The sequence below is a fragment of the Lepidochelys olivacea genome (assembly GCF_965140295.1).
Source record: "Lepidochelys olivacea isolate rLepOli2 genome assembly, chromosome: 11".
Lineage (NCBI taxonomy): Eukaryota > Metazoa > Chordata > Testudines > Cheloniidae > Lepidochelys > Lepidochelys olivacea.
The window spans coordinates 69,721,555-69,746,304 of record NC_140421.1 but is presented as its reverse complement, the minus strand read 5'-3'; the positions used below and the strand labels follow the sequence as shown (position 1 = coordinate 69,746,304).

The window sequence follows — 24,750 nt, the reverse complement described above, 5'->3', positions numbered from 1 at the left end:
GATGTGGGCTTATTTACAATAATATGAATCCTTTTGAGGAGAATATTAGTCAAATAAATTGTTCTGATGTACATCTTCCTCCGAAATACGAATTAATTACTCCTTGTTTCCAGTGATTCTTCTTTATAGCAGTAATTTTTTAATTGTCATAACTTTCACAAAGTTTGTCATACTATTTTGTGTTAAGTAGACTTTCAGTAACCCCCCCAAAATAGAGTTTTTAATAGTGTTTATATGGGAAGAAAAAACCTGAAATGTTAGTTTACTGAACTCTAAAGCACTTCTTGTCTAATCCAATCACAAAATCAGTAGGGTTACTCCAGAGTTGTTATGCAAAGAAAATATGAACCAAGAAACTGAAGGCTTTCTTCCTGGAATGTATATGTGTTATTTGGTACTGAGTGGGTGTGGGCTTTCCAGACCTTACCCTCCACCTTTTGTGGTTCTGCACATCCTAAACTGTACTGCAGGTTCCTTATAATGTGTAACCTCTTGCCATTCATGATTTTGTACCACTTTCATGATGATGGAAGTTGTGAAAAAGCCTATTCACATTTTGAAAAGGATCTTTTAAGAATTGTTCATTTTCATAAGAGTACATGGAGATTAACTCTATTTTAATCACTTTGTCCTCCTTCCAAGTGTACAAATCCATGGTTTGATGGAACTTTTCATCCTGGAAGTGTTATGTACAGTCCCCTTGTAACAAGTCTTGACTGACCTGGGTCAGGAACCCAAGGCTCATTACACCCTTTCTCACTCCTTTGCCCACAGCTTTGCTTATGATTGTCTGATTTAAAAACAAAGCAAAACACTTTTCTTCTTTATAAGGAAACTTGTTTCAGGCATGCGCTGCTTTTCACAGTGGCATCAAGGAGCTGAGTCACACTCTGCAATTTTCAGCTTTGCACTGGCGTGTTTGTCTAATCCTTGAGCATGCGTGTTTCAGTGTGAGAGACTGACTGTGGAGCTCGGCAGAACCATGGCAATGCACGTCTCAAAGTTCAGTGCTTATCTGTCTCATCTGAATTCTGTTTTTCCCTTTTCTGTCTATAGAAATATTATGGTCTGGATACAAAGTGGGGTGACATCGAGCAGTGGATGGTAGGCCTTGATCAACAAAGCTAAAAATAATTTTACCATTGAAATCTTGTACAGCTTACAATTTTTGAGATTCCATGGGACAGGTATATTGCTATATTTGAAGAATCAGTTTCCAGTCTTATGAAGACTGTTTTGAACTTTGCATCTAGAGTATTGCTTACTTGTATTTTTGTTTGTAGTCAGTTTGAAGGGTCTAATATATAGGATGGTCATAACATAAGATTGAAATAGTTGCTAAAAATGGATTTCTTGATTTAAAAGCACACACAAAAATTCGCTTTAGACCTGGAAAAAAGTTGTTCTTTTCTTCTGGTAACTAAAACAATTGCTAAAACAGACCAGATTTGGTTTCAAATGTATTTATTTCAGCTTTTAAAAAGAAATTATTCTTCGATCCTTAGTTTATAAAGCCATTCACTAGTTAGGGACTGGAGGCAGGGCTGTTGTTCCCAGGTTGGTCTTTTTGGGTATCCCGACCTGGTAACATGAGTTAATGTCTGGAAATTTTTGGCTTGATTCTTGAAATCCTGATCCATTTCCCCTGTCCCCCCAGCCACACACTTTCTTGGATTACACTCCCACCATTGTCAGGGTGACATACCATCCAGACTAGGTGAGGTTCCTCATTGTGTTTGAGGACAAAAGGGCCCCCCAGATCACTTAGTCTGGTCTCCTGCTCATTACAGGCCACTAAACCCCACCCCATTACCCCGTGTTGAACCTACTGACCCGGATTAGATTCAAATATTACAGCCCTCAGGAGACTAAACTATTGTGTGCCACAGGCAGAGAATAGAAGGGTCTGAGGTACACCAGTGCCCAAGGCCTTGGCAAATGCAGGGAATTGATTTAGTGTGGGCTTGTCTACACTTTAATTTTATAGCGCTCTAACTTGCTGGCTCAGGGGTGTGAAAAATCATCCCCTGAGCTTAGCAAGTTTGAGTACTTTAAAGCACTAGTGTGGACAGGCTCCGAGCTCTGGGAGCTGTGCTCCCAGTGCTTGGAGCTATTCCCCTCGTGGACATGGATTACCAGGAGCGCTGGGAGACTCTCCCAGCGCTCGTGCATGACCACACTCACACTTCAAAGCGCTCACACACTCACACTTTGCAGCAGCGCTTTGAAGTTTCTAGATGTAGATGTAGCCTTAGTTATACCCAGAGGATCCTAGCTGGTGACCCCTACCCCATGTTGCAGAGAGGCAGAGGCAAAAACAAAACCAAGGTCCCTGTCTCTCTGATGTGGAGGAAGTTCCTTCATCACCCTGAAAATGGAGATCAGTCTGAGCATGTGAGCAAGACCCACCTGATGATACTCCCTTGAGAGCTCACAAGTCAGCCTTTTGTCACTTCAAAACCTTGCATGCTCCACAGAGAGAGCAAGAGCTCACTATCTCTAGTGCTTCCCAAATCCAGAGCTTAGTTTTAATGGGCAGAACGCTAACCACAGAATATTGAAGCTTGCTTGAAAACCAACAAATTTAAACAACTCACCTGTGGCAAATATAGTTGTATAACACGTACGTTTATTTTTCATTCTACTTTTTAGCCATTGCTAAATAGTGTTAAAACCATTTTGTTGAAATTTAGTGCATCCTACTACATTGTCAGTGTTCCAAGTTCCCATACAAAGCAATGTATAATACAGCCCAGTTACTGGAAGTAGGATATAGATTCTTTTAGCTTGTTAGCAAAGGCCATGTCTTTCAGTCAAATCCACATTAAAAGGTGGATTGCATTCTCATTTTTACAGGGTAGAGAATGCCATTCAAATTGAAGACTTCTTTCTGAGGGAACTATAGACTAGAAAGCTTTCTTTTAGCTACAGGCTCTCAGACCCGCTAGGGTAGTGCATTTAACTGTCTTAATCAGTGTGTTTGCACTGTGAATGTCTAGGTATTAATAAGAGAGACAAGCAGAAACTTCTTTGAATGAGACAAGCTTTCAAGCTCTTCTTAGGGACCCTGGGGAGCTCTAAAGGTTGTCTCCATAGGCACTGACTACATGGGTGCTCCAGGGCTGGAACACACATCAGCTCTTTCCCTCCCCCCAGTGCCTCCCACTGGCCGGTGGCCCTGCTGATCAGCACCTCCCCCTCCTGTGGTGGGCAGGAGGCATTGGGAGGCAGGCAGGGTGCTAGGGGGAGCGGGGGCAGGACGAGGCAGGGCAGGGGTGGGGCCTTTGGGAAGGGGTGGAGTAGAGGTGGGGTCTGGGGCAGAGCTGGAGGGGAGCAACCCCGGGCACGTTAGAAAGTCGACATGTATGCTTGTATCTTTCACCAACAGAAGTTGGTCCAACTAAAAGATATTGCCTCACCTACCTTGTCACTCTCATATCCTGGGACCAACATGGCTAAAGAAAACAATGCATATAACTTGCCATTGTATTTTAGAAATGTATAGTAGTGAAGAATGGGCTGGGATGAAGGAAGGAGGACAGGTATAGGGAAATAGCAAGTTCTAATTTTTTTTCCTCAGTTGCCATAGTGCATCATCTGTCATTATCAGATTAAACCTTGCTAAATCCAGCTTCCTTCTTAACACTGAGGTTTCATTTTTTCTAACTGAAGGCTTTGTTTTACTATTTCTGTCCTTTCAACATTTCACTCTTATTTTCTCTGCTGCTTTGATAGGAAGACAGTGAGCGTTATTCTCGTAGATCCAGAAGAAATGCCTCGGTTAGTATTTTCTTTTGTGCATTCTTCATACATATTTACGTACGTCACTTGCAGCACGCTGGCAGTGTCTCTTTTAAAAACAAATATATTTACTGTTAATTTTGTGCAACACTTCATGCCTCTCTGCAAAGAATTCTGGTGAGTTTTTGCAAATTAAAATCCAACTCTTTTGCACAAGTGAACAATGAACCTGTTTGTTTTGCATGAGCCAGACATGGCACAAAGAGGAGTTGTACAAGCTCCTAACCTGTTCAGCCTGTAGGGGAATGCTTTAGAACTTCCTTTGTATTGCCTGAAAATGGTCCAATGTTTGATGTGGCACTGTTATATTTACTCTTATGTTTGTTGTCTAATATAAATGAAACGTGTACTGGGCAAGCCTTTAAGGAGTTGAGCACAAAATCTTTTCCTCCCTTTGGCTTCTGTTAATTGATTCTATCAGTACTTGTTTCATTGCTTGTTATCTGTATTCTTTTAATTTTCTTGTCTCCTACACTTTCTCTTCAATAGGCTTCAGATGAAGATGAGCGCATGTCAGTGGGTAGCCGTGGAAGCCTGAGGGTTAGTAACTTGTACAATTACGTGCATGATTTTTTTTTATTGATGTTGCTGTTCTCCCACACCTTGCAAAAGTTTCTCTGTACCCTTTCCAGAGAGAGCTCTGATAATTTCTTGTCTCCCAAACCTCCCAGTTTTCTACATTATAGCCTTATACTTGAGGCCTACATTGAAGCCAACAGTTCCTTCATCCAAGGAGAACTGGATAGGTGTGTCAGTTTCATAGACATTAAATTGTAAATATGAATAGAAGTAAAGTATAAAATTGCGTAGAGATTTTTTTTCTGCTGAATGCTCTCTTCACTAATCACTGGGGGAGGTATTTAGTCAAGATGTGGGTCTACAGAATTTCCTCTTGCATGGATCTTTTTAAGCTGTTCCAGCATTAGTGACCATATGGAGCAATCTGAGAAATGATGCAGCATTCACTCCGTTGGGTGTTAGGGGTGAGGGGTCACAGTTTAGAAACTAAATGTAAATCAGCTGATGGAAAGCACGTCAGTTCAGTGTTCCTGTGAACCAGTATTAATACCGTTCTTAGCTGGTCTTTTTAAATAGCTTGGGGATCCAGGTGACTTCTTCCTCAAAGCTGGCATTATTGAGATGTTTGGAGCCTGTCTCCTCCCAGAAATGAGGCTGGGCACTAAGGAAGGATCACTGGGCACAGGAGCTCACAGTCACTTAGGTCCAATCTATATGAGATAAATTTACCATTTAAGAAAGGTAATATCTTCCTAGTATATCTGAAAAACACTTTGTCACATACAAAATAGCTCCAACCAGTATACATGTAGGTACATCAAACTGCTTCACTCTGTACCATTCCAGTGTGCACCATTTTAATTCCAGCGTGGACCAAATTAGCTCTCATGATAGTGCACATGGTTGAGAGAGTCTCTCCTGCTACTGTCCCATGGTGCACTGATTATCTTTTGAAAACTCTTACAATTCTGTAGCTTATGGGGTGGGTACTCAGAGGCCATTGCAACTGAAATGGTCTAGAGCAGTACTAGTACTGACATAGGGCAATAGTGCAACAGTTTGGAACATGAATTAAGAGTGGGCACATAGAATCGTTTGTGCCTAAGCCAGTTCTGTTGTTCTAATGCAGACAGAATCTTAAGGCAGTTAACAATAGCATTAGTTTACCTCTTTAAGATTGCTATCGATCAGTGGTTCTCAACCAGGGACCTGGGGGCCCATCAGCAGGTTTCAGGGGGTCTGCCGAGCATGACTGGCTTTAGACTCGCTTGGGCCCAGGGCAGAAAGCTGAAGCCCTGTCACGCAGGACTGCAGCCTGGTGCGCTGAGCCCCACCACCTGGGGCTGAAGCCAAAGCCTGAGCAACTTAGCTTCATGGTGCCCTTTGTGATGTGGGGCCCCAGGCAATTGCCCTGCTTCCTACCGCTTGATGTTGGAGAAAAAAAAATTATGGTACAGGGGGGCTGTGGAGTTTTTATGGCATGTTGTAGGGAGCCTCAGGGGGAAAAAAGGGTTGAGAATCCCTGATATAGATTATTCAACTCAGGCAAATTAAGAGTATATATTTTAAAGAATGATCCACATCCTTAATCCTAGCTTTTACCATTTGCAGAGAGGTTTCATGCAGCTCTTGGAAGATCCTGTAATTATTTACTCAACTAAGAGTTCATGTTTTTTTTCTTTCTGGAGGAATATCCCGAGGAACTGTTGAATGGAATGGTCTTATTTTCCTCTAAATAGTTTTATATTTATGTGTAAAAGGCCTAAAATTCTACCACTGGGGAAACAAATTGAATGAGTGATTGCTAATTAAATTCCCATCTTTTAATGGACATACAGTATATCTTGTACTATGAGTGTCTCATTCCCTTTTTGTGTGACATCTATATACTAGTCATGATATGACATTGGTTTTACTGAAACATTCCCACCTCCTGGAATTGGGGATTAATTTAATTTTCCCAAACAGTATAACTAGAATATGCTTGATACCTTTATGACTTTGCATTCTTTATTTCATTAACAAGAAAGCAATAATGGATGAGTTTTCCTCAATGGTGAGGAAAAGGTTAAGAAATATGAACATTAAAATGAGTTTTTTTAGATTTTAGTTGAATTAAACTTTAATAAAATTGTGCATGGAATTGATTAGGGAAAAATGCTTTAATTCCTAGAGCACTTGAGGTTTCAGTTTAGTTTGTTCTGGGCAATTTTCAATTAAACTGCTTATCCAGTCCTGACTATAAGTGTATTTTCATGGCCTGCAAGGAAATTAATGACTGAAATATCATTTCCAAAATCCTCATGAATAAGGGTCCCTATTAGACCTTAATATACTTTATTCTGATGGCCATTGGTAATTAAAATTTGCATTTCACTAAACAGGCTGCATTTCCTCACCCAAAAGAAATGTCTGATTTCTAATCTCTCTGGAGTGCAAATAAGCGTCCCTAATATCCAACAGTATTCCCATGCTACTAACCATACAGTCTTTCAGTTTTAAGAGCCAGATCTTTATCTGGTGCGAACTGGTGTAGCCACTGAAGTCAGTGACTAGCAGCAGCTGAAGATCTAGCTCATAAATATTTACTAGTTAAGTTTGTGAGCAATGTCCTTGTTTGGTAGAAAACTTTGTCTAATGGAGTCTTGTGGAAGAAACTTTATGCCATAATATCCCTAACGTATTGCACCCAATTTCCTGTATGACTGTTAAAAGGGGGGCATTCCTCAATGAATGATCTTAAATCCAAATATTTGAGTTTTGCACACACACTGAGGGAGGTTTGACCCCTAAATTTTAACACTTGAAGAATGAGAAACCCCTGCGATTTCCTGCCCTGACCCAGGGGCAATTGTGACTTCAGGCCAAGGAAAGCAGGAGGTAGATATATTAGCTCATAAGTCTGAGCCAAAGTCTGTCCCTTAATAGCCTTGGTTTAAGGCACATGATTTTATTCACACTGAAACAAAATACAACTAATTATATTCTTAGGATTGATACCTGGCTCACAATTGCTTGACAAGACAAAATTGTGAATATGCTTTAAGTGGTTTGTGTAGACATTTAGTTATGCTTCTGTTAACTTCTTTCAGGCATCTTTGGTTTTGCTTTTTTATGTATGTATAAAAGTGAAATGAAAACCTGGCCTCCTAGGATCTGAGTTCAGGGTTCTCTGCTTCTTTTGCTAAGCCTTGTTAACATAAAGAAGTCTTTAGAAACAAGGCGTCCTGTGGCACCTTATAGACTAACAGACGTATTGGAGCATAAGCTTTCATGGGTGAATATATCCGATGAAGTGAGTATTCCCCCACGAAAGCTCATGCTCCAATACGTCTGTTAGTCGATAAGGTGCCACAGGACTTTTTGCTGCTTTTACAGATCCAGACTAACACGGCTACCCCTCTGATACTTTAGAAACAAGGAAACTATATCTTGTCTCTATTTAAGTTTGTGTGAAACTAGATTAGATTCACAAAGAAATCTGAACTGTGGTCTTTGACAGTAAGTAAAGGTGGAATTTGTTTGAAAACCTTTTGTTTCAAAGTTTATTTGTTATAGAAAACTTCATATTTGGATTTGGTGTTAAACAGATTTTTTTAATTTCTTACAAAAAGAAGCTGTTTTGCTTCCTGTGAAAGTTCCTTGAAATATCTGTGTGGTCACTCATGGAATACCATACAAGATGGGTAGAATTTACAAATTTTCTCTTGAAGGGTTGGTTCTTTCTCTTTTGGACAGGAAGTTTCCAAACTTCCAAACAGGAAGTTTCTGGAGCAATGTCAGAAAAGGTATTACCATGTGAAACCTCCCAGTCCTCCAAAATCAGCAATTTCTTTCTCAGAGTTTTTTCTCCTGGACTATTCTCCTCTAAGAATGTTTTACTGTGATTTGTTCTGAGACCGATGAAAACTGCCCAAGTATCCTACCGTATCATTCTGGAAGCCCCATAGACTTGCTTTACTCTTAAGTGATTTTTGTTGCAGAAAAACTTAGAATATCATTTTCTGTTTTTTTTTTAAGACATATGACTCTGGTTTCAGTCTTCTTCCACTGCAAATTCTCTTCAGTTTTCCCTAATTTCATAATGGGCCAACTCCCACATCCAAGATCCCACAAGGTGAAATATTGTTGAGTTATCGCCCAATAGTGATGCAGCATATAAAGACTTGTCTCTATTTCTCTCGTTAATCTGGTTGATGGTTGCAGAAATTCCCGACTTCTGAACCGGTGCTAGCATTTGTGCTCTCGTTGCTCAAAACCAAGGAATTTTAAACTTTTACAACTCAGTGCCTATGTCTTCCTGATTGCCATCTTTGGGTTTTTTGTATTCTGATAGTTTTTATTCCCTCTCATGCTCTTGACAGTCTGACTTGGAGTATGCCAGTGCCTATCCAGTGGTGAGAATGGTCTGAAGTTGCAGTGTGTAATAGTACTTTTTTTTCACAATTTCTAACGCCTCTTGCTATATCTGGTCAATAGTAGAGAAGGAGACCTAAAAAGGCAAATGATCATGATAGCAGTGTTGTGGTCTCTGATGTGGATACCTGACTCAAGGAATGAGACACATCCCACTGTTTCACTTAGCATTATAACATTTGTCAGACTCAGCAAGGCAAAGGATTAAATAACAATCATGGAGAATGAACTAACTCCCACCTAAAGGTGTCGTCCCTTCAGGGCTGCGTGGAGAAACTTGCATTACCACTACTTACCTTGTACCTGCTCAGAGGAGAGATGGCTTCATTCTCCAGTGCTCTGTGTGGTAATCTTCACAAATACAAAGCTCACTGTTTTCAAAATGTGCATTTAATTGAGACATGAACAGCGAACTTTTTTCCTCTTTACTCCTGAGGGCATTCTGCGCCTAAAAATTCTGCGTGCAATATGTTGAAATTCTGCACGTTTTATTTGTCAATAAGTAAATGCAGAGGCTCCAGCATGGCAGTGCAGATCACAGGCCACTGACTGCATGAAGGTGGGAGATCACGCTGCAGCCTCCCCACCCCCCAGGACATGGAGTCAGTGGCAAGGCTGCACCTGACCCTGACACCGCACAAGGCCTGGGCCTACCCCAGAAACAGTCCGGGGCCCTGCCCCTCTGCGTCAGGTGTGGGTGGGCAGGCTCAACCAGGCAGGATCCAAGTGCGGAGGGACTCAGTATGGGGGGGAATCCAGGTGTGGGGTGAGAGGATTCTGCGTGGGACAGTCTGGGGTGCAGGCAGCTCAGTGGGAGGGTCTAGGTATGGGGGTGGATCTGGATTCACAGAGGCTCGTTGGAGGGATTCCAGGTGCAGGGACAATGGGACTCTGTGGTTGGGGCTCAGTGGAGGGGTCTGGGTGTGGGGGTCTCAGCAGGGAGGTCTGGGTGCTGGGGGAGTGGGGCTTGGGGGTCTGGGTGCAGCTAGTTGGGGGGTCAGTGGCGTAGGGGTCTGGATGTCGGGGCTTGAGTGCAGGGAGCTGAATGGGAGTGGTCTGGTTGCAGGGGTGGGGGTCCTGATGCAGGGCTCTGGGTGCAGAGGGCTTCAGATGCAGGGGGTTCAAGAAGGTGGTGTATGGAGGGCTAGGAGGGTTCTGGGAGTACGGGGTGAGGCTTGGCGGGGGTGTCTGGGTATGGGAGTTCAGGATTCATGGGGTTTGGGCGGATGGGGGACCAGCTTCCTGTACAGTGATCCCTCCCCCACAGCTGAGGAGCAATGGGGGCAGGAAGCAGGGAAGGATGCTGAGCTTCCCGCAGCTGGGGGAGATTTCTGGGAATGGGTCTGACACAGCCCTAGCCACTCCTTATAGGGGAAGAGGAAGTCCCATCATCTCCTGCCTCCAGCCCAGCTGGGACTAGCATCTGATCTTGGCTCAGGGTAGGAGCCACTGCCTGGGGTGTCCCCAGCCCTGCAGTGATTTACCTCTCTGCCGACTGCTCGAGGTGCCTGAAACAATGTACCTGCGCAGCTAGGGAGTGGTGCATGACTGCTCTTGCAGCTTCCCTTTGCTTACCTTTCAGTCATTTTTCTGCAGGGATGCAAAGCAGCCTGTGGAGGACATGAATTCTGCACATGCTCAGTGGTGCAGAATTCCCACAGGAATATCTCTTGGACATTTTCCCCATTGTACAAAGAGCTGTCTTGGAGATCATTAAAATCTAGGTAGAAAAACTATTACCTGTTAGAGCTGAATATTATATACAACTTTAATTTCCCATGTATTTCAAGCACCTTTTATTTTACATAACTCATTTCAAGTAGATCTGTTCCTGGAAACAGAAGATGAATAAATCTGCAGTACAGTATATACCATGTCTGAATAGCCTTATCTTTGCTTGTGAAGATAAAATCAACATTCATAGTTACAGTATTTTTATTTGCAAAAAAGAAAAAAAGGATTTTAAGATTGGGATCCTTAAATCTGGGTTTAGATTACATGACAACATTAATACTGCTCCCTTGTAAATCTATTGTGACAGAGCATAGGGTCTTGCTGTGCCTCCACAAAAGGCAAAGTACAAGAAGATCTTTTTTTAAAAGCTGCTGAATGAAGAGCAGTTCCACTTTATTTGAACTAAGCATCATTTCTACCTCCCACTAGCTGGCTGTTGTGAATCAGTGCTTCAGGCCTCCACATCAGAACTTGAAAACAAGCTCTTGCAGCCAATTTCATTGAAGGCTGTGTGTTTCTCTCTTTTTCTGCATTCCCTACCCCTATTTCAAATTAAGAATTTATTCACCCAGTATATTCTATTTCCTTGATCAGTGGCCTATATTCAGATACAGTTCTATCTGTGGGGAGGGATAACTCAGTGGTTTGAACACTGGCCTGCTAAACCCAGGGTTGTGAGTTCAATCCTTGAGGGGGCCATTTAGGGATCTGGGGTAAAAATTGGGGATTGGTCCTGCTTTTGGCAGGGGGTTGGACTAGATGACCTCCTGAGGTCCTTTCTAACCCTGATATTCTATGAGTCTAACACTTACTGTGCTTAGTTTTTGCATGGATATATTGATGTAGTACATATATATGGCAGAGGGCTCTATCAATTGATTTAACCCAGCAGGCATGAATAGTTTTAACTGCAGCTATTAATGTTAACTGCATGGTTATTCTTTAATAATTTTAAATCATAAACTAGCAATCTGAATCTGGTGTGATTCTGTTTTCTATATCCTCACTGAGTGTGTATATTGAATCATGCTCTGTTGATTTGTAGGAATACAGGACCTGGTTTTTGCATGTAGATCTGCATGTAGGACATGGGGAAAATAGAAATACAAGAATTCATTGATCTTTTCACCGGGTATTCTTACTCTCACTGCAGGTTGGATTAGAGAATGAGAGGCCCAAAAAGAAGAACTCCAAAGCAGTATGTATTTAGAGAGTGTTTTCCTCTGAGAGGGTTATGCTGGGGCTGGAGAGCACTTGCAAAAATTGTTGGCCATAGGGTTATGGCCAGATTGGGCCAAACAGTTTTCGTTTATACTGATAAATCAGCCTAATGCCAAGAATATATTGTAGCTCTTTGTAGTCTTGGGTGCATAAAAAGCACTAAGTATCAGTTGCTTATTACAAAATGCAGTTCAGCCCAAATGATTATACAGCAGTACTGCTTAGAGGATTTTTTTCAAGATACTCTGTATCTTCATATATTACATTAGTGAGTAGAAAGATGTAGGGAAAAGATGGTAGCAGCTAGTGTGACTGGTAACTAAGGTTGTATTTTTTCCATGAGGCAGGAGGAGGGAGAATGTCATTTAAAGTAGCAAACCAGTAAATGTAATGGGTCAACATTGAATCTAACAAGCACAAGTAACATTGAATCTAACAAGTAAGTAGATAATAACTGAACAATGCTTTAAGATTCTAGGAGTGCTTCATTAAATAAAACAGTTTTTATAGGCTACTTGTTAAGGAGCTTTACACTGAAAAATTTTCAAAACTCAAAGAATAGCCGTGTTTAAAAAACAGACTCCCCCTCAAACGTCCACAGAAATGACTTTCGAAACCTTTTAAAAAGGAAAATAGAGTTTGATTGCTTCCAGGTAGGAATGCAGACTTCATTTTGCAGAACCGGGGTGGTGGGAGGGGAGGTCATCAGATGTAAATGCCTCCACCAAACTAGGGACTAGTTTTCTTGCAGCATTGATTTCATGCCAAAGACATTTCAATCACTTGTTTTTTTTCTAGAGAAGGTTATTGTAAAATCAATCTTTATGTGACTTCCACAGGGCACCTACATGTAGGCTTTCTTTTGTCGTCAATTGGAATATTGCATTTAGTCCAAAATATATTGCCAGATAATGCAATAAATACCCTGGAGGTGGAAATGTGACAAATATTTACTCATTTTGTGTGTCTGCCACAACTTTGTTCATAGTAACTCTTATGATGAATGTGACAGTTCAGAGCAACTATCCCTGCGTTTCCCCACAGTGGTTCAGCAAGAGCATCGACCCATGTTTCAGCTCCCCAGCTCTTGCCTTTCTGGGTGGAGAGCTGTCTCTCTCCTTTCTGATAACGGTATTCACAGGCTGCTCAGTTCCCTGCTTTCACTGTGTATTTCCCAACAAAGACACTCTGCCTAAACAGACCTGTTTGCTTTCTCTTCAGAGACAGATAAGAGTGACTGATACAGATATAAATAACCACAGAGTTCTTTCTAAGCAAGCCTACTTTAGTCTTAAGGTAAAAGCACTACAGAGAAAATATTTTAAAAACAAAAGAACCTTGCACAAATGTTTATAAGCTTACCAGAGTCCCAACCCTAACATGGATTCTGGCAGGAGCAGTCCTTCAAGCCTCCTTTCTAGGGGCGTCATTGTGGTTACAAGTTAATTACAGCTTCAGATCAGATCAGGCACGTGGTCTTATGAGGCCTCAGTAGGCCAAGTCCTTCCAGGCCTTCCCAAAGGCTTGTGACCCTCCATGGACCAGAGGTCCTGGCCGTTTGCTGCATCAGAAACAAGGCCCTAGATCACTTTAAAACTAGGCTGTTTATCCAAAAATTGTTTCTTGCTCTGTTGATCCCTGGCAAATCCAGTTTGAACTAGTACATGCGCACCTGCCCAAGGGGATAGCTTCTAAGGCTGATAAAGGAAGAAATTAATAGCATCCCTGTCCCTACTAGAGAGAGTACATACAGTGCCACAATATGTACACAATGGCATTTTTAATACAGCGTACCCCAAAGGTATTAACCCTAATTCAGTAAGGTTCAGTTTAATTCAACAGTTTATTGTAATTCCGTAAGGCTTGTTCACAAATGTTAGTCTCTCATAATGCAGTCTAAAGTTAAGCATGTGCATAAGTCTCTGTAGTATGAAGACCCTAATCACGTCCACATTAATCAGGGTTTTCTCTGTGCATACGCAAGTAGAAAGGCCAACAGAAAGCTAGAATATGTCAAATATTTTGTTCACAGCAAATGCTCAGATTTTCTAGGAAATCTATGACGACTCCAAAAACAAGTTTCTCACCAATTGCTACAGTAATATCTTAGTCCACTGTACTGTATAAATTTAATTAACTGTTAACAGCACTAGTGTGCTAGCTAATGGATTTTTATTTCTGTGCTGATATAGAAGATAGTCTGATTAAAAATTAGTTTCTTATTGATTTTTGTTAAATTTCATTCTTTGAAAGAAGCATTTTCAGTTTTTTCACATACATTTATTGGAGAGAATATGCAACATATATGTTGCCAGGGGACTGTTTGAAATGTGTAGTTTGTGATTAGAAATTCAATCATTCGTAATCCTGCTAGATGAATGCAAATGTTAATGCACTGGTGCATTTTGACATCGCTTTATTACAGGCTTTTATTACCAGTTCCGTTTTTGAGGGGATTTATCATTTTAATTTGCTTCAGTCTGTAATTTGGCATACAACTCTTCAGTGAGTATGCAGTTGCATTTTGCTTGAAAACAGATTCAGATTGGTTTGTCTGATGTTTCTTTTAGTGATGTATTAAAAATATGTAGAGAATATTTGTAATAAAAGTAAAACCTATCAATAACAATTTTAGGGATTGAGAGAGACAAGATGGGTGAGGTAATTTCTTTTATTGGACCAACTTTCCCTTTCCCTTCAGTAGACTGAAGTGAAACCATCCATTTTCACTTCCCAAGGAGTCAGAAAAGTCTGATACTTTAAATACATTCTGCTGATCTGTTTTTACAAAAATTTGAGGTGAAAACAGGGACATTTTTCGATAGGTTACAGGTATTGCTGGCAGATAAAACTGTCAAGTGTTCTATGAGCTGTCTGAAGTCATAATGATCTCTGGGGAACCAATGTCCCTGTTGTACTTGTAGAAAAAGCACCATCTGTGTCTTAGCTCTGAATAAATGATGACTTTCCCTGAGACCTCTTTTGGTTTCATTTAAGTTTTTTCTCTCTCATTTTTCTCTCATGACAGACCAATGGTTATGATGAAGACATGTATGGATCATCCCAGAGTAGAAAATCTAGCAGGGTTAGTAAAGAATTTCTAAAAAACATGTCACTCAAGTTCATGGAATTAACAGGAAGCTTTTCCAGAAATTAACCGTCTCCTTTGCTGAGGGCTTTTTCTAAAGCAAAATAGATGCTCTTTTTTTGTCCCTGCTTTGGAAGGCGTTTTCCCCCTGACTTCCATATTACAACTTGTGCAGGTCACTAGGCATCTGCTCCTCTGTAGAGGCACAACCAAGTCCATAAAAAAACAAAACAAAAAGTAAACCACAAGATTCACCAAGGCCAAGTCTTGCCTGACCAACTTGATCGCTTTCTATGATGAGATAACTGGCTCTGTGGATATGGGGAAAGCGGTGGACTTTAGCAAAGGTTTTGATATGGTCTCCCACAGTATTCTTGCCAGCAAGTTAAAGAAATATGGATTGGATGAATGGACTATAAGGTGGATAGAAAGCTGGCTAGATCGTCGGGCTCAACAGGTAGTGATCAACGGCTCGCTGTCTGGTTGGCAGCCAATATCAGAGTGCCCCAAGAATCAGTCCTTGGGCTTGTTTTGTTCAGCATCTTCATTAAAGATCTGGATGATGAGATGAATTGCACCCTCAGCAAGATCACAGATGACACTAAGCTGCGGGGAAGGGTAGATACTCTGGAGGATAGGGATAGGGTCCAGAATGACCTAGACAAATTGGAGGATGGGGCCAAAAGAAATCTGATGTTGTTCAACAGGGACAAATGCACAGTCCTGCACTTAGGATGGAAGAATCCCATGTACTGCTGCAGGCTGGGGACCAACTGGCTAAATGGAGTTTTGCAGAAAAGGACCTGGGGATTACAGTGGACAAGAAGCTGGATAAGAGTCAACAGTGTGCCCTTGTTGCCAAGAAGGCCAACGGCATATTGGGCTGCATTGGTAGGAGCTTTGCTAGCAGATCGAGGGAAGTGATTATTCCCCTCTAATCGGCACTGGTGAGGCCACATCTGGAGTACTGCATCCAGTTTTGGGCCCCCCCCCGCTACAGAAGGGATGTGGACAAATTGGAGAGAGTCCAGCGGAGGGCAACAAAAATGGTTAGGGGGCTGGGGCACATGACTTATGAGGAGAGGCTGAGGGAACTGGACTTATTTAGTCTGAAGAAGAGAAGAGTGAGGGGAGATTTGATAGCAGCCTTTAACTAGTGGAAGGGGGGTTCCAAAGAGGATGGAGCTAGGCTGTTCTCCATGGTGGCAGATGACAGAACAAGGAACAATGGTCACAAGTTCCTATGGGGGAGGTCTAGGTTGCATATTAGGGAAAAACTATTTCAGTAGGAGAATGGTGAAGCACTGGAATGTGTTATCTAGGGAGGTGGGGGAATCTCCATGCTCAGAGGTTTTTAAGGCTCGGCTTGACAAAGGCTTGGCTGGGATGATTTAGTTGGGGATTGGTCCTGCTTTGAGCAGGGAGTTGGACCTCCTGAGGTCTCTTCCAACCCTAATGTTCTATGATTTTATGATTCTAAGAGGCCGTGAGTGGGAAGGAAAAAGACTTGGCCTGAGAAAATTCAAGTAGGATTTGGGGCCAGAATATAGTTCTGTCGAAACTAATTGGGTAAAAAAAACCAAAACAAGTTATGGAGAAAAATACTTTGGCGGTGGAAATATAGCTTGGACTGGAGTCTCTGGAGCTCTTTCATGCATCCTTTATAGAGATTTGATTGCCATTGGAATATGGGCATGAAATATCCAATTGAATCTGTACAATCAATTCAAAGCATTTAAGTAGTTGCTTAACTCCAAGCATGTGAGTAACCCTGTAGCGTTCAATGGGGCTACTTACATACTTAAAGTTGAGCATATACTTAAGCATTTTCCAGAAGCCAGCATTTGTTTTAATTCCCTGTTGTAAACTCTTTTTCCTATAGCCTTTACACTTTTTCTGTATTTAGCTGTTACATGTGGAACCTAGAGAATGAATTAAGTGCAATAAACTTCATGTAGCAACACCCTTACATGCATAAGGAGGCGTACAGTGATCAAAACTCCAGACAGCTAGCTATGTGGAGATATACAGCAAGTCTCAGTGGAAAAAACGTAGAATTGAAGTTATAGTTGCAATAAATTGTAGTTTTGTACATTATGCTTGCCTTAAATTTGCAGTAATTAGCTGAAATTGCAACAAGGACTCTTATGAAAAGACAACACATACAGGGACATTTTTTGTTGTCTAAACAGTTTAAGTATTGCCAATCTTGCTGAACTTTTTGACAAAAGGAAACACTGTACAGTCTTTTCAGAGGACTTGTTGCTCTTTTGATTTGTGCCAGCATCTCTGATAAATGATGTTCTTGTTCTTTAATGACATACTCTAGAGCTCCAACTACAGCGGGGAGAGCAGAAAATCTACAAAGAAGTCATCCAGGGAGGAGAAGTTGGTTGGTTTCTATTTAAATATTAACATGATTTCTGTGGAAACTGCAGGGTTTGTAGCATGGAGTTTTTTATGTAGCACATGATTACAATCACGTTATTCACTCTTTGATGTCTTCATTACTAACAGTAATTCTGATCACTGTTTGAAGGGAGAGTAAGGTTTAAGGGAACAGTAACATAATTGAGCTGTCTTCATAGGGCATAATAAACTCCACCTCCAGTATTACTCCCTTAGAACAATACAGATTTACATCCCACCCGTATGTTTAAAACAGAGAACAGGTTTTAATTTGCAAATGTGTTGTTTGTGCATGCAAAGCACCAAGCCATTTAATTCTTAACATGCCTTAACCATAATATTGTATGTTACTGTATGCTACAGTATAAGTATATAATACCTCATTTTTCCTAAAGCTTTTGGGAAACTAATAGTCCTATTAAGTGTTGTAAACTGCCTTTCTACTACTTGAAGGCCTGGACCTGGCATGTCTTATTTGCCTGCCCTATCCCCAAATAGAGACACCACAAACTGCTGCAGATAAACCCTTGTGCTGTAGAAGAGGGTCACCCCACCTCAACAGCTGCCTAAAAGATATAAAACAAAATTTGAGTGTTTGGAGTGAGACTCACTTCATCTCTTGCAAGTCTTTACTAGAGTTTCCTGCAGCTTCTGTCGGTAACACAGAGATCCGTTGTCCACAGCCGACTTTAAAGTTGGCTGTTTGTTATCTTTCCGCATGTCTGCCTAGAAATTACATTAAAATTTCCCCATCTAACTAGTTGGGCCAGCCAGATTCAGAACTAAACAGATGAAAGCTCGCTACTGGAGTTGAAGTTGCTGGAATGACACCGAGGTTACAAATGGAAGATATTTCATTTGAGAGGCCTACTCCTGCACTTCTGTTGTGTGCTTCACATTGTCACACCTTTTCTGACTGTGGGTTGTTCCCTGCTTCTGTTAGCTATGGCACATCAGGAAAAAGGCTTGGCCTCAGACACTCTGGATGCTCCCCAGACCAATCAGGTGGTTTTTTGACACCCTGTATTTTTTGCTCTATATTGTAGAGCACCCAGCCTTCCAAATAACTCTCTGGGGTTAGAGTTGGGCAGGTTTTTACTTCCTAGTTTTACTGGGTTTCTTGTTTAACTGAGTGGGAACAGACCTTTTGTTAAACCTGATTTGCTGCAGCCTGTCTTGGTTCTCTGTGCCACATTCTGCAGCTGTCAGAGTCTCTCCTATTCAGCAGGGAAGGTTAGAGGTGCTGATAATCAGTCTAAATCCAGAAAAAGCAAATAATTTTGTCTTTATAAAACCTCACCTTCATCTTAATAAGAATTCCAAGCCAAAGAATGTAATCCTTTCTCTTTTTTCCTTCATCTCCCCCATTTCTGCTTCACTTCACTCTGACTCCCCGAGTCTGAAGCGATGGAAAAAAAATTCTAGGAAAAGCTGTTGCTGGCAGATTTCGATTAATGATGCACAAAATAGTGCAGCTTGTTTGTTACTGAAATTTGTTCTAAAAATCTGAAATACGATCCATTTATGATAGCTAAATGAGAGGTGTCTCTGCTGTTTTGTATACATTGGTAATTCCTCTGCACAAGGACAAGACAATGTGATAAATGGAATTCATAGATTTTTTTTTTTACTAGGCTTCAGAGCTTTTAAGCATTAAACTGGAGGAGATGGTGAATGAGAGTAATATGTTTTCATGTGAGGTCAGATTTTCAAGTGTCTAAGTGCTAATGTGCCTGAGGGATTGTCTATACTTGAAATGCCACAGCTGCGCTGCTGTAGTGCTTCAGTGTAGACGCTACCTGTGCCAATGGGAGGGGTTCACCTATTGGTGTAGGTACTCCACCTCCATGAGAGATGGTAGCTAGGTCAATTGAAGAATTTTTCTGTTCATCTAGTGCGGTCTACTCTGGGGATTCGGTCAGATTAATTCCCAGGGCTGAAGCTAAAGGCCGAACCCATCACCCAAGTCTGAAGCTGAAAGCTGAGGGCTTCAGCCCTGGGTGGCAGGGCTTAGGTTACAGCCCTTTCCCTCCCACCCCTGGTCCAGGACTAAAGCCTTTCAGCGTTGGCCCCCTGCCCAGGGCAGCAGGGCTTGGGCGGGCTCAGGCTTTGTTCCCCCCTCCTGGGGTCGTGTAGTAATTTTTGTTGTCAGAAGGGGGTCACAGTGCAATGAAGTTTGAGAACCACTGTCCTAATTTAAATGAATTAATACAGAATTTGACAATTCCTTCACATTAAGCAGAGTTCTCAGGTTTTTCTTCCTGTTGATACAGGGTTCCTACTACTGTGACCTTGGTCTTCACAACAGTGGCTTTACTTCCAAATCCCAACCTTCTTCCCAAAATGGAAATAGGGTCTGTCACTGTCTGTTTCCCTCTAACCTTGACTTTTTTGTTTTGAGTTCACCTGGACAACACAACCTCCTGTATTCACACAAATAATGATAGGACATTGGAGCGAAGCAATGACACTGTTCTCGGTCTGGTTGCCAGGCGTGTCTAGGTCTTGTGTTTTGTTACAAATTTATGTCTGGAATGGGAAACAGAGATCTGTTTAAGACAGGTCATGATGTTGATATGTGCCTCTCCTTTTCCTGCAATTGTTTTATTTTGCTTTTGACAGTTGTCATAAATTTTGTTTTGGAAAAGATTGCAAAATCCCCATTAAATATTTGTAGTTCATCTTAGCTGAGACCACTCCTCTGCTCACCTTGCCAGTCTATTTCCTGTTGGCACATGTGAGATGAAGCTACAACCCTTGCCCTTCCCACTCTGTGTAATTTACAAGGCAAATGATTCCTGTACTAGGGCAAGAAAATCACAAAGCATAAGGCCTTAAAATCCTCTTGGTGGTTGAATTGTCCTCTCTGCATACAGGCAAAGTACACTGTATCTGGCTGGGTGAGGGTGCTGTTAATGTATATACAGTATATACAGCACCGTATTGTGCTTTGTGCAGCCTTTGCTGAATGTGCACTCTGAACTTCACACTCACCTCCTGGGAATGTGTATTACTAACAGTAATGTCTTTTGTGAATGCACCTCCCTGTTTCTTTTATGGTATCCTGTCTTATAATGTAAGCAGAATTGTCCATCCTGATTCTGAATAATTTGATTTTGTCGCTTTCTGTTCAATAATAAAATAGGTCACAGATGGCTCAAAACTGTCTGGAGTATTTTAAAAATCTACCCTCTTAATTTTCCTGTCTCTGTGGGTATTGTACCAAAGTTACTTCTGTTTTTGAATTGCTGGCTTTGACTGAAACCAGAATGGTCATAAGCTGTCCTTCTGACTGCTGTACATATAGGCAAGGCTAAGATTTTTTCACAGATATTTTTAGTAAAAGTCACGGACAGGTCACGGGCAATAAAGAAAAATTCACAGAAGCCTATGACCTGTCCCTGACTTTTACTAAAAATATCTGACAAAATGGGGAGCTGCTCGGTAGCTGTGGGACTGGCTGGGAGTTCTGGGAGCCCCCACCACCCATGGGGGCTCGGAGCTCCAGGGTCCCCCATCCCCCTCGGCTTGGAGCTGTGGGGTCCCACATGATGGCCAGGTACAGCGGGGTCCCCCTTGCTGCCTGAGATGGCCAGGAGCGGCAGGGGTACCCCACAGCTCCCGGCCTCCGCTGGCGGCAGTGGGACCCTGCAGCTCCCAGCCACCTGCGGGCTGAAGTCACGGAAGTCTTTGGAAAGCATGGATTCTGTGACTTCCATGGCCTCCATGACAAAATCATAGCCTTACATCTAGGTCTTTCTCTTAGACAGTTGGAGAGGATTAGTGACTAAAATAAGTTACTGGGTTTTCCTTCTGCACTCTCTCTGATATCCTCCCTTCCTGTAGGAAACATGCATATATATCTGCTTTATACTTAGTCTTTGTTTGGACTTGAGCTTTCAGGTTTTTAAGCACAGATGGTTAATACAGTTTTGTAATACTGTGTACGATATCTGTACACCGCTTCCCTGCATTATAGCATAAGAATTTTAATAGCATGAATACGTCTGACTGGGATGATTAATCCCAATGTGAACACTTTTTGCTGTTATCCATTTTTATATAAAAAAGGTTTGTGCTTGTCTTCCCCAGCCTTCCTTGCTGTACAGTGATGTTCTGCCTGCCAGAAGTTACAGGGTTTGTTGTGCTTTGTCATTTTAACCACAAATGCAGAAGCTGTGCACTCACCCATGCACATGTTGTCTTTTGCCCTTGCAGTTTGTCGAGACTATCTTGTTGGTCCAGTTTATTTATATTGTACTATATTGTCATTTTAGTATATGATCCATTTGAATGGAATGCACATATGCCCATATGCCCATGGTGCATCTGTCAGTTCTGTTTTGCTGGTCCTACATTTTACTCCCATTGGAATTCTGCAACAGTTGCTTATGGATCTGTAACACTTCTGCAGCTTTCTAATTGGAGTAAGACATTTCTGTCTTCATTTTGGTGTATGATGTAGGACACTGAAATATGGACTAGAAAGAGGCAACATCAATCCTGACCTATACAAATTGGCAAAAATTTGTCTTGTTTAAAAACAAAATATACAGTGTAATGTTCTTGCAGAATACATTCCCACTGTTTTCGTGTGTTAAACTGAGTGCAGCTAACTTCATTCTCAAGTCTTGGCAATGGTGATAGGAAACCCTACCCTGCATTTTCTGAGCCACATAACTAAGCCAGAGATTGGTGTTCTAAAATCGAACTAGATGGTAACGGTTTATAACATGCGTCCCCACCAACAGCTTCCTATTAATCCAGTAACTAATATCTCTTTTTCAATTAAATTTACCAGGAATCAATTTTTCTCTTTTCCTTACCCTGTCCCAACCCCAAAATATTTGGTTTAGCACTACTAAAATTATAAGAATTGATGTTGTCACTTTATAGCAGGTAATTTTAAGTGTTAAAGTTGATAGTTTGAAAAAGAACTGTTAAGACTGCATGAGTGTGTGAAGTTTCTGATGACTTTTGGATCTCATTTTAATTCTGCACGTGTTCTGTAGTGTTTCACAGCTCACTGGAGCTCACTGGAGAATTGGTGGGTTCATTCTTCACTTGCATGCCATATATGGGGTTTTACAGGAAATGCCCCTGTTGTTTCTGCACCTTTGTTCGTTCTCCTCCCCCTTGCACTCCTCGTTTGTGCTGCACCTTGCAATCTTGTAATGCTCCAGATTAGAAACAAAACCAAAGTCTACCAGTTTTGTGCTGACTCTGTTTTTTAATTGTAGGCGTCTCTGTATGATGAGAGCATTTACAGTGGGAATCGTCGATATAGTGCCTCTAGTTCTCGTGCTGTAAGATGTTTTCTGCATTTTTCTGCTGGGCCTGTCTTCAGTGTTATGTCCTACGATAACCTGTTTTACTAGAGCGTAGTTTTATCTGTATCAATGGGCAGTATAAGATTACTGGCCAGATAGCTGATGATGGAGAATTTTATGTAAACAAGACTGGGAGCATCACCTCTACAAAGTTCCCTCCATGTAGATTCACTGGAGTCAAATACTAAGTGTCCTGCCTGCAATTGTCATGCTACACTGTGCAGGGGTATCACCTTATAGTTTCAATATGACAGTATAAGGGGTTCCTCTTTCTTGTGAAAGGAATCTTAGCTCTGCCTTTGAATTTATTTGCTGTTAAGAAAATTCAAAACATCAACTGGAAAACCACATTTATGTAAGACCCCCCCCCCTTCTTCCTTATGGCTCCATTTCACTTTTAAATAAACTGGCTTCAGAGAGCTTAAAAATTCAGTACCCCCATGCTACTATGTTTTCACTTGTGACTTAGTCAGGGTTTGGGGTTCATTCTCTTGTAACATGGTATTTATACCAGGTGACTTAGGAGGAGGATAGTCTGTAATAGTTGCTAGGGTGAGATTGGAGAGCTCAAGGAATCATTTATGGGAGATCCTTCTACCCATTTAAATCTGACTCTGGTCAAAAATGACAATTTATTAGCATTTAATGGTTGTTCACTAGCTTATTTAAATGAGCTAGAGGATGGGTAGGGCTTAACTAGTGGACAGGTTACAAATATCACCATTACTATTAACACCCTTAATGTCACTTGCAAAACGCAGGCTAAAGATGAAGACACCCCTTCTCCTCTGTGTCCCCATGTCAGGTTTGGAGCCATTTTGGTGGGGCAGTGTGAGGAAACTTGTACTGCCATTGTACCTGTTCTGAAAATGTAAATAGAGACCTTCATTGTTCAGTGCTTCCCTTGTGAAAGTCTTAAACCTTTTGCATTATTTTTTGCCAGTAATTAATGAAAAATAGATATTCTAATGTTCTCTTATGCATTAGAAGTGTAGTCCTGTTTTTAACTTAGAAAAATAAATGGAAATTGTCTCTGTAAAGCTAACTCAGCTGATATTTTCACTTTATCCTCTACCAATACATGACATTCTGTTGCAATCAAAATATGACTTGCTAATAGAATTGTACATTTTATCAATGTTATCCTGTCCTCAAATTAATTTGCTTCACGGGTCTTATCTTGTTTTCATTTTGCTCTGTTGCAACATCCATTGATAATCAGTTTGGGTTGCCCAGCAGCGTGTAATCCAGTGGATTTGCCATCTGGACAGTGCAGTCGTGTTTTGTGGGTAGAGGTGTGTGTCATTTAGACAGATATCTCAAAGGATCATATCCTGCAGTCCTAATTGGGGCAAAACACTCATTTACTGTGGGTTCTGAGCCTGAGAGCTATTTCTCCATCTTGCTGAGACATGGAGCACAGCGTTTTGAATGGAGAATGTTTAGGCTTGGAAGGATTAGGTTTTTATCAGTAAATGTCAGTAAATTCAATTTCACTGACCACACAGGTGCAAAAATATTTCCATTGATGACTGAAGTTTATAGATAGACAAAATAAGAAAAATGCTGCATGAGCACTTACTAGAGTTTATTTTGACCCATGGTATTGACAATTTGTGTTTTAATGGTTATAAAGCTTTTTAACTTTTTATATCTCAATGTCTACAGTCATTAAATAATTGTCTGGACCCCCATAATTTCCTTCAAGTGTGAACATTTAAATAGATAAAAATAAACGTCGATATTATCCATGGAAATCATAAAAAAAATTTGTTGCCAATCCTAAGGATGTTGTCCAAAGACACTAATGTCCATAGTATCATTCTCTTCTCTTCTCTTCTCTTCTCTCTGCTGTGCCGCAGATTCTGCATGCTGGTGAATAATGCCATCTCTCCAGTTCTAGTGTAGCATGGTGCTTTGTAATCACAGGACAGTTGAAATATGAGGCCTTTGGCTCCAGACAGAGGTGAAAGTAAGCCAGTACGGTCTGGTACGGCATACTGGCAAGAGCCGGTACACAGCCGACCGTACCGGCAGGGGGCAGCTTCCCCAGGCTGGCAATTTAAAAGGGCCCGGAGTCCCTGGCAGCAGCAGGAGCCCCGGGCCCTTTAAATCACCACCAGAGCCCCGCTGTAGGAGCCCTGGGGTAGCGTTAGTGGCTGGGAGCCCCAGGGCTCTGGCAGCGATTTAAGGGGCCCAGGGCTCCCAGCCACTGCTACTGCAGCCGGAGCC

General features: G+C 41.5%; 1 protein-coding gene across 20 annotated transcripts in view; it reads left to right on the top strand.

Moving 5' to 3' along the window:
• Positions 1–24,750, top strand: part of LRRFIP1 (LRR binding FLII interacting protein 1) — a 184,459-nt gene that overhangs the window by 108,648 nt on the left and 51,061 nt on the right. For 5 of the 20 annotated variants that reach the window (XM_084644015.1, XM_084644005.1, XM_084644016.1 and 2 more), the window contains exons 4-8: positions 1,057–1,104; positions 3,736–3,780; positions 4,291–4,341; positions 21,281–21,325; positions 22,429–22,494. The exons of 5 other annotated variants lie outside the window; for them this stretch is intronic. In XM_084644015.1, the coding sequence (XP_084500141.1) occupies positions 1,057–1,104; positions 3,736–3,780; positions 4,291–4,341; positions 21,281–21,325; positions 22,429–22,494 (255 nt within the window). The remainder of the gene's footprint in view (positions 1–1,056; positions 1,105–3,735; positions 3,781–4,290; positions 4,342–21,280; positions 21,326–22,428; positions 22,495–24,750) is intronic. 10 more of the 20 variants (XM_084644022.1, XM_084644007.1, XM_084644011.1 and 7 more) reach the window with 4 other exon arrangements.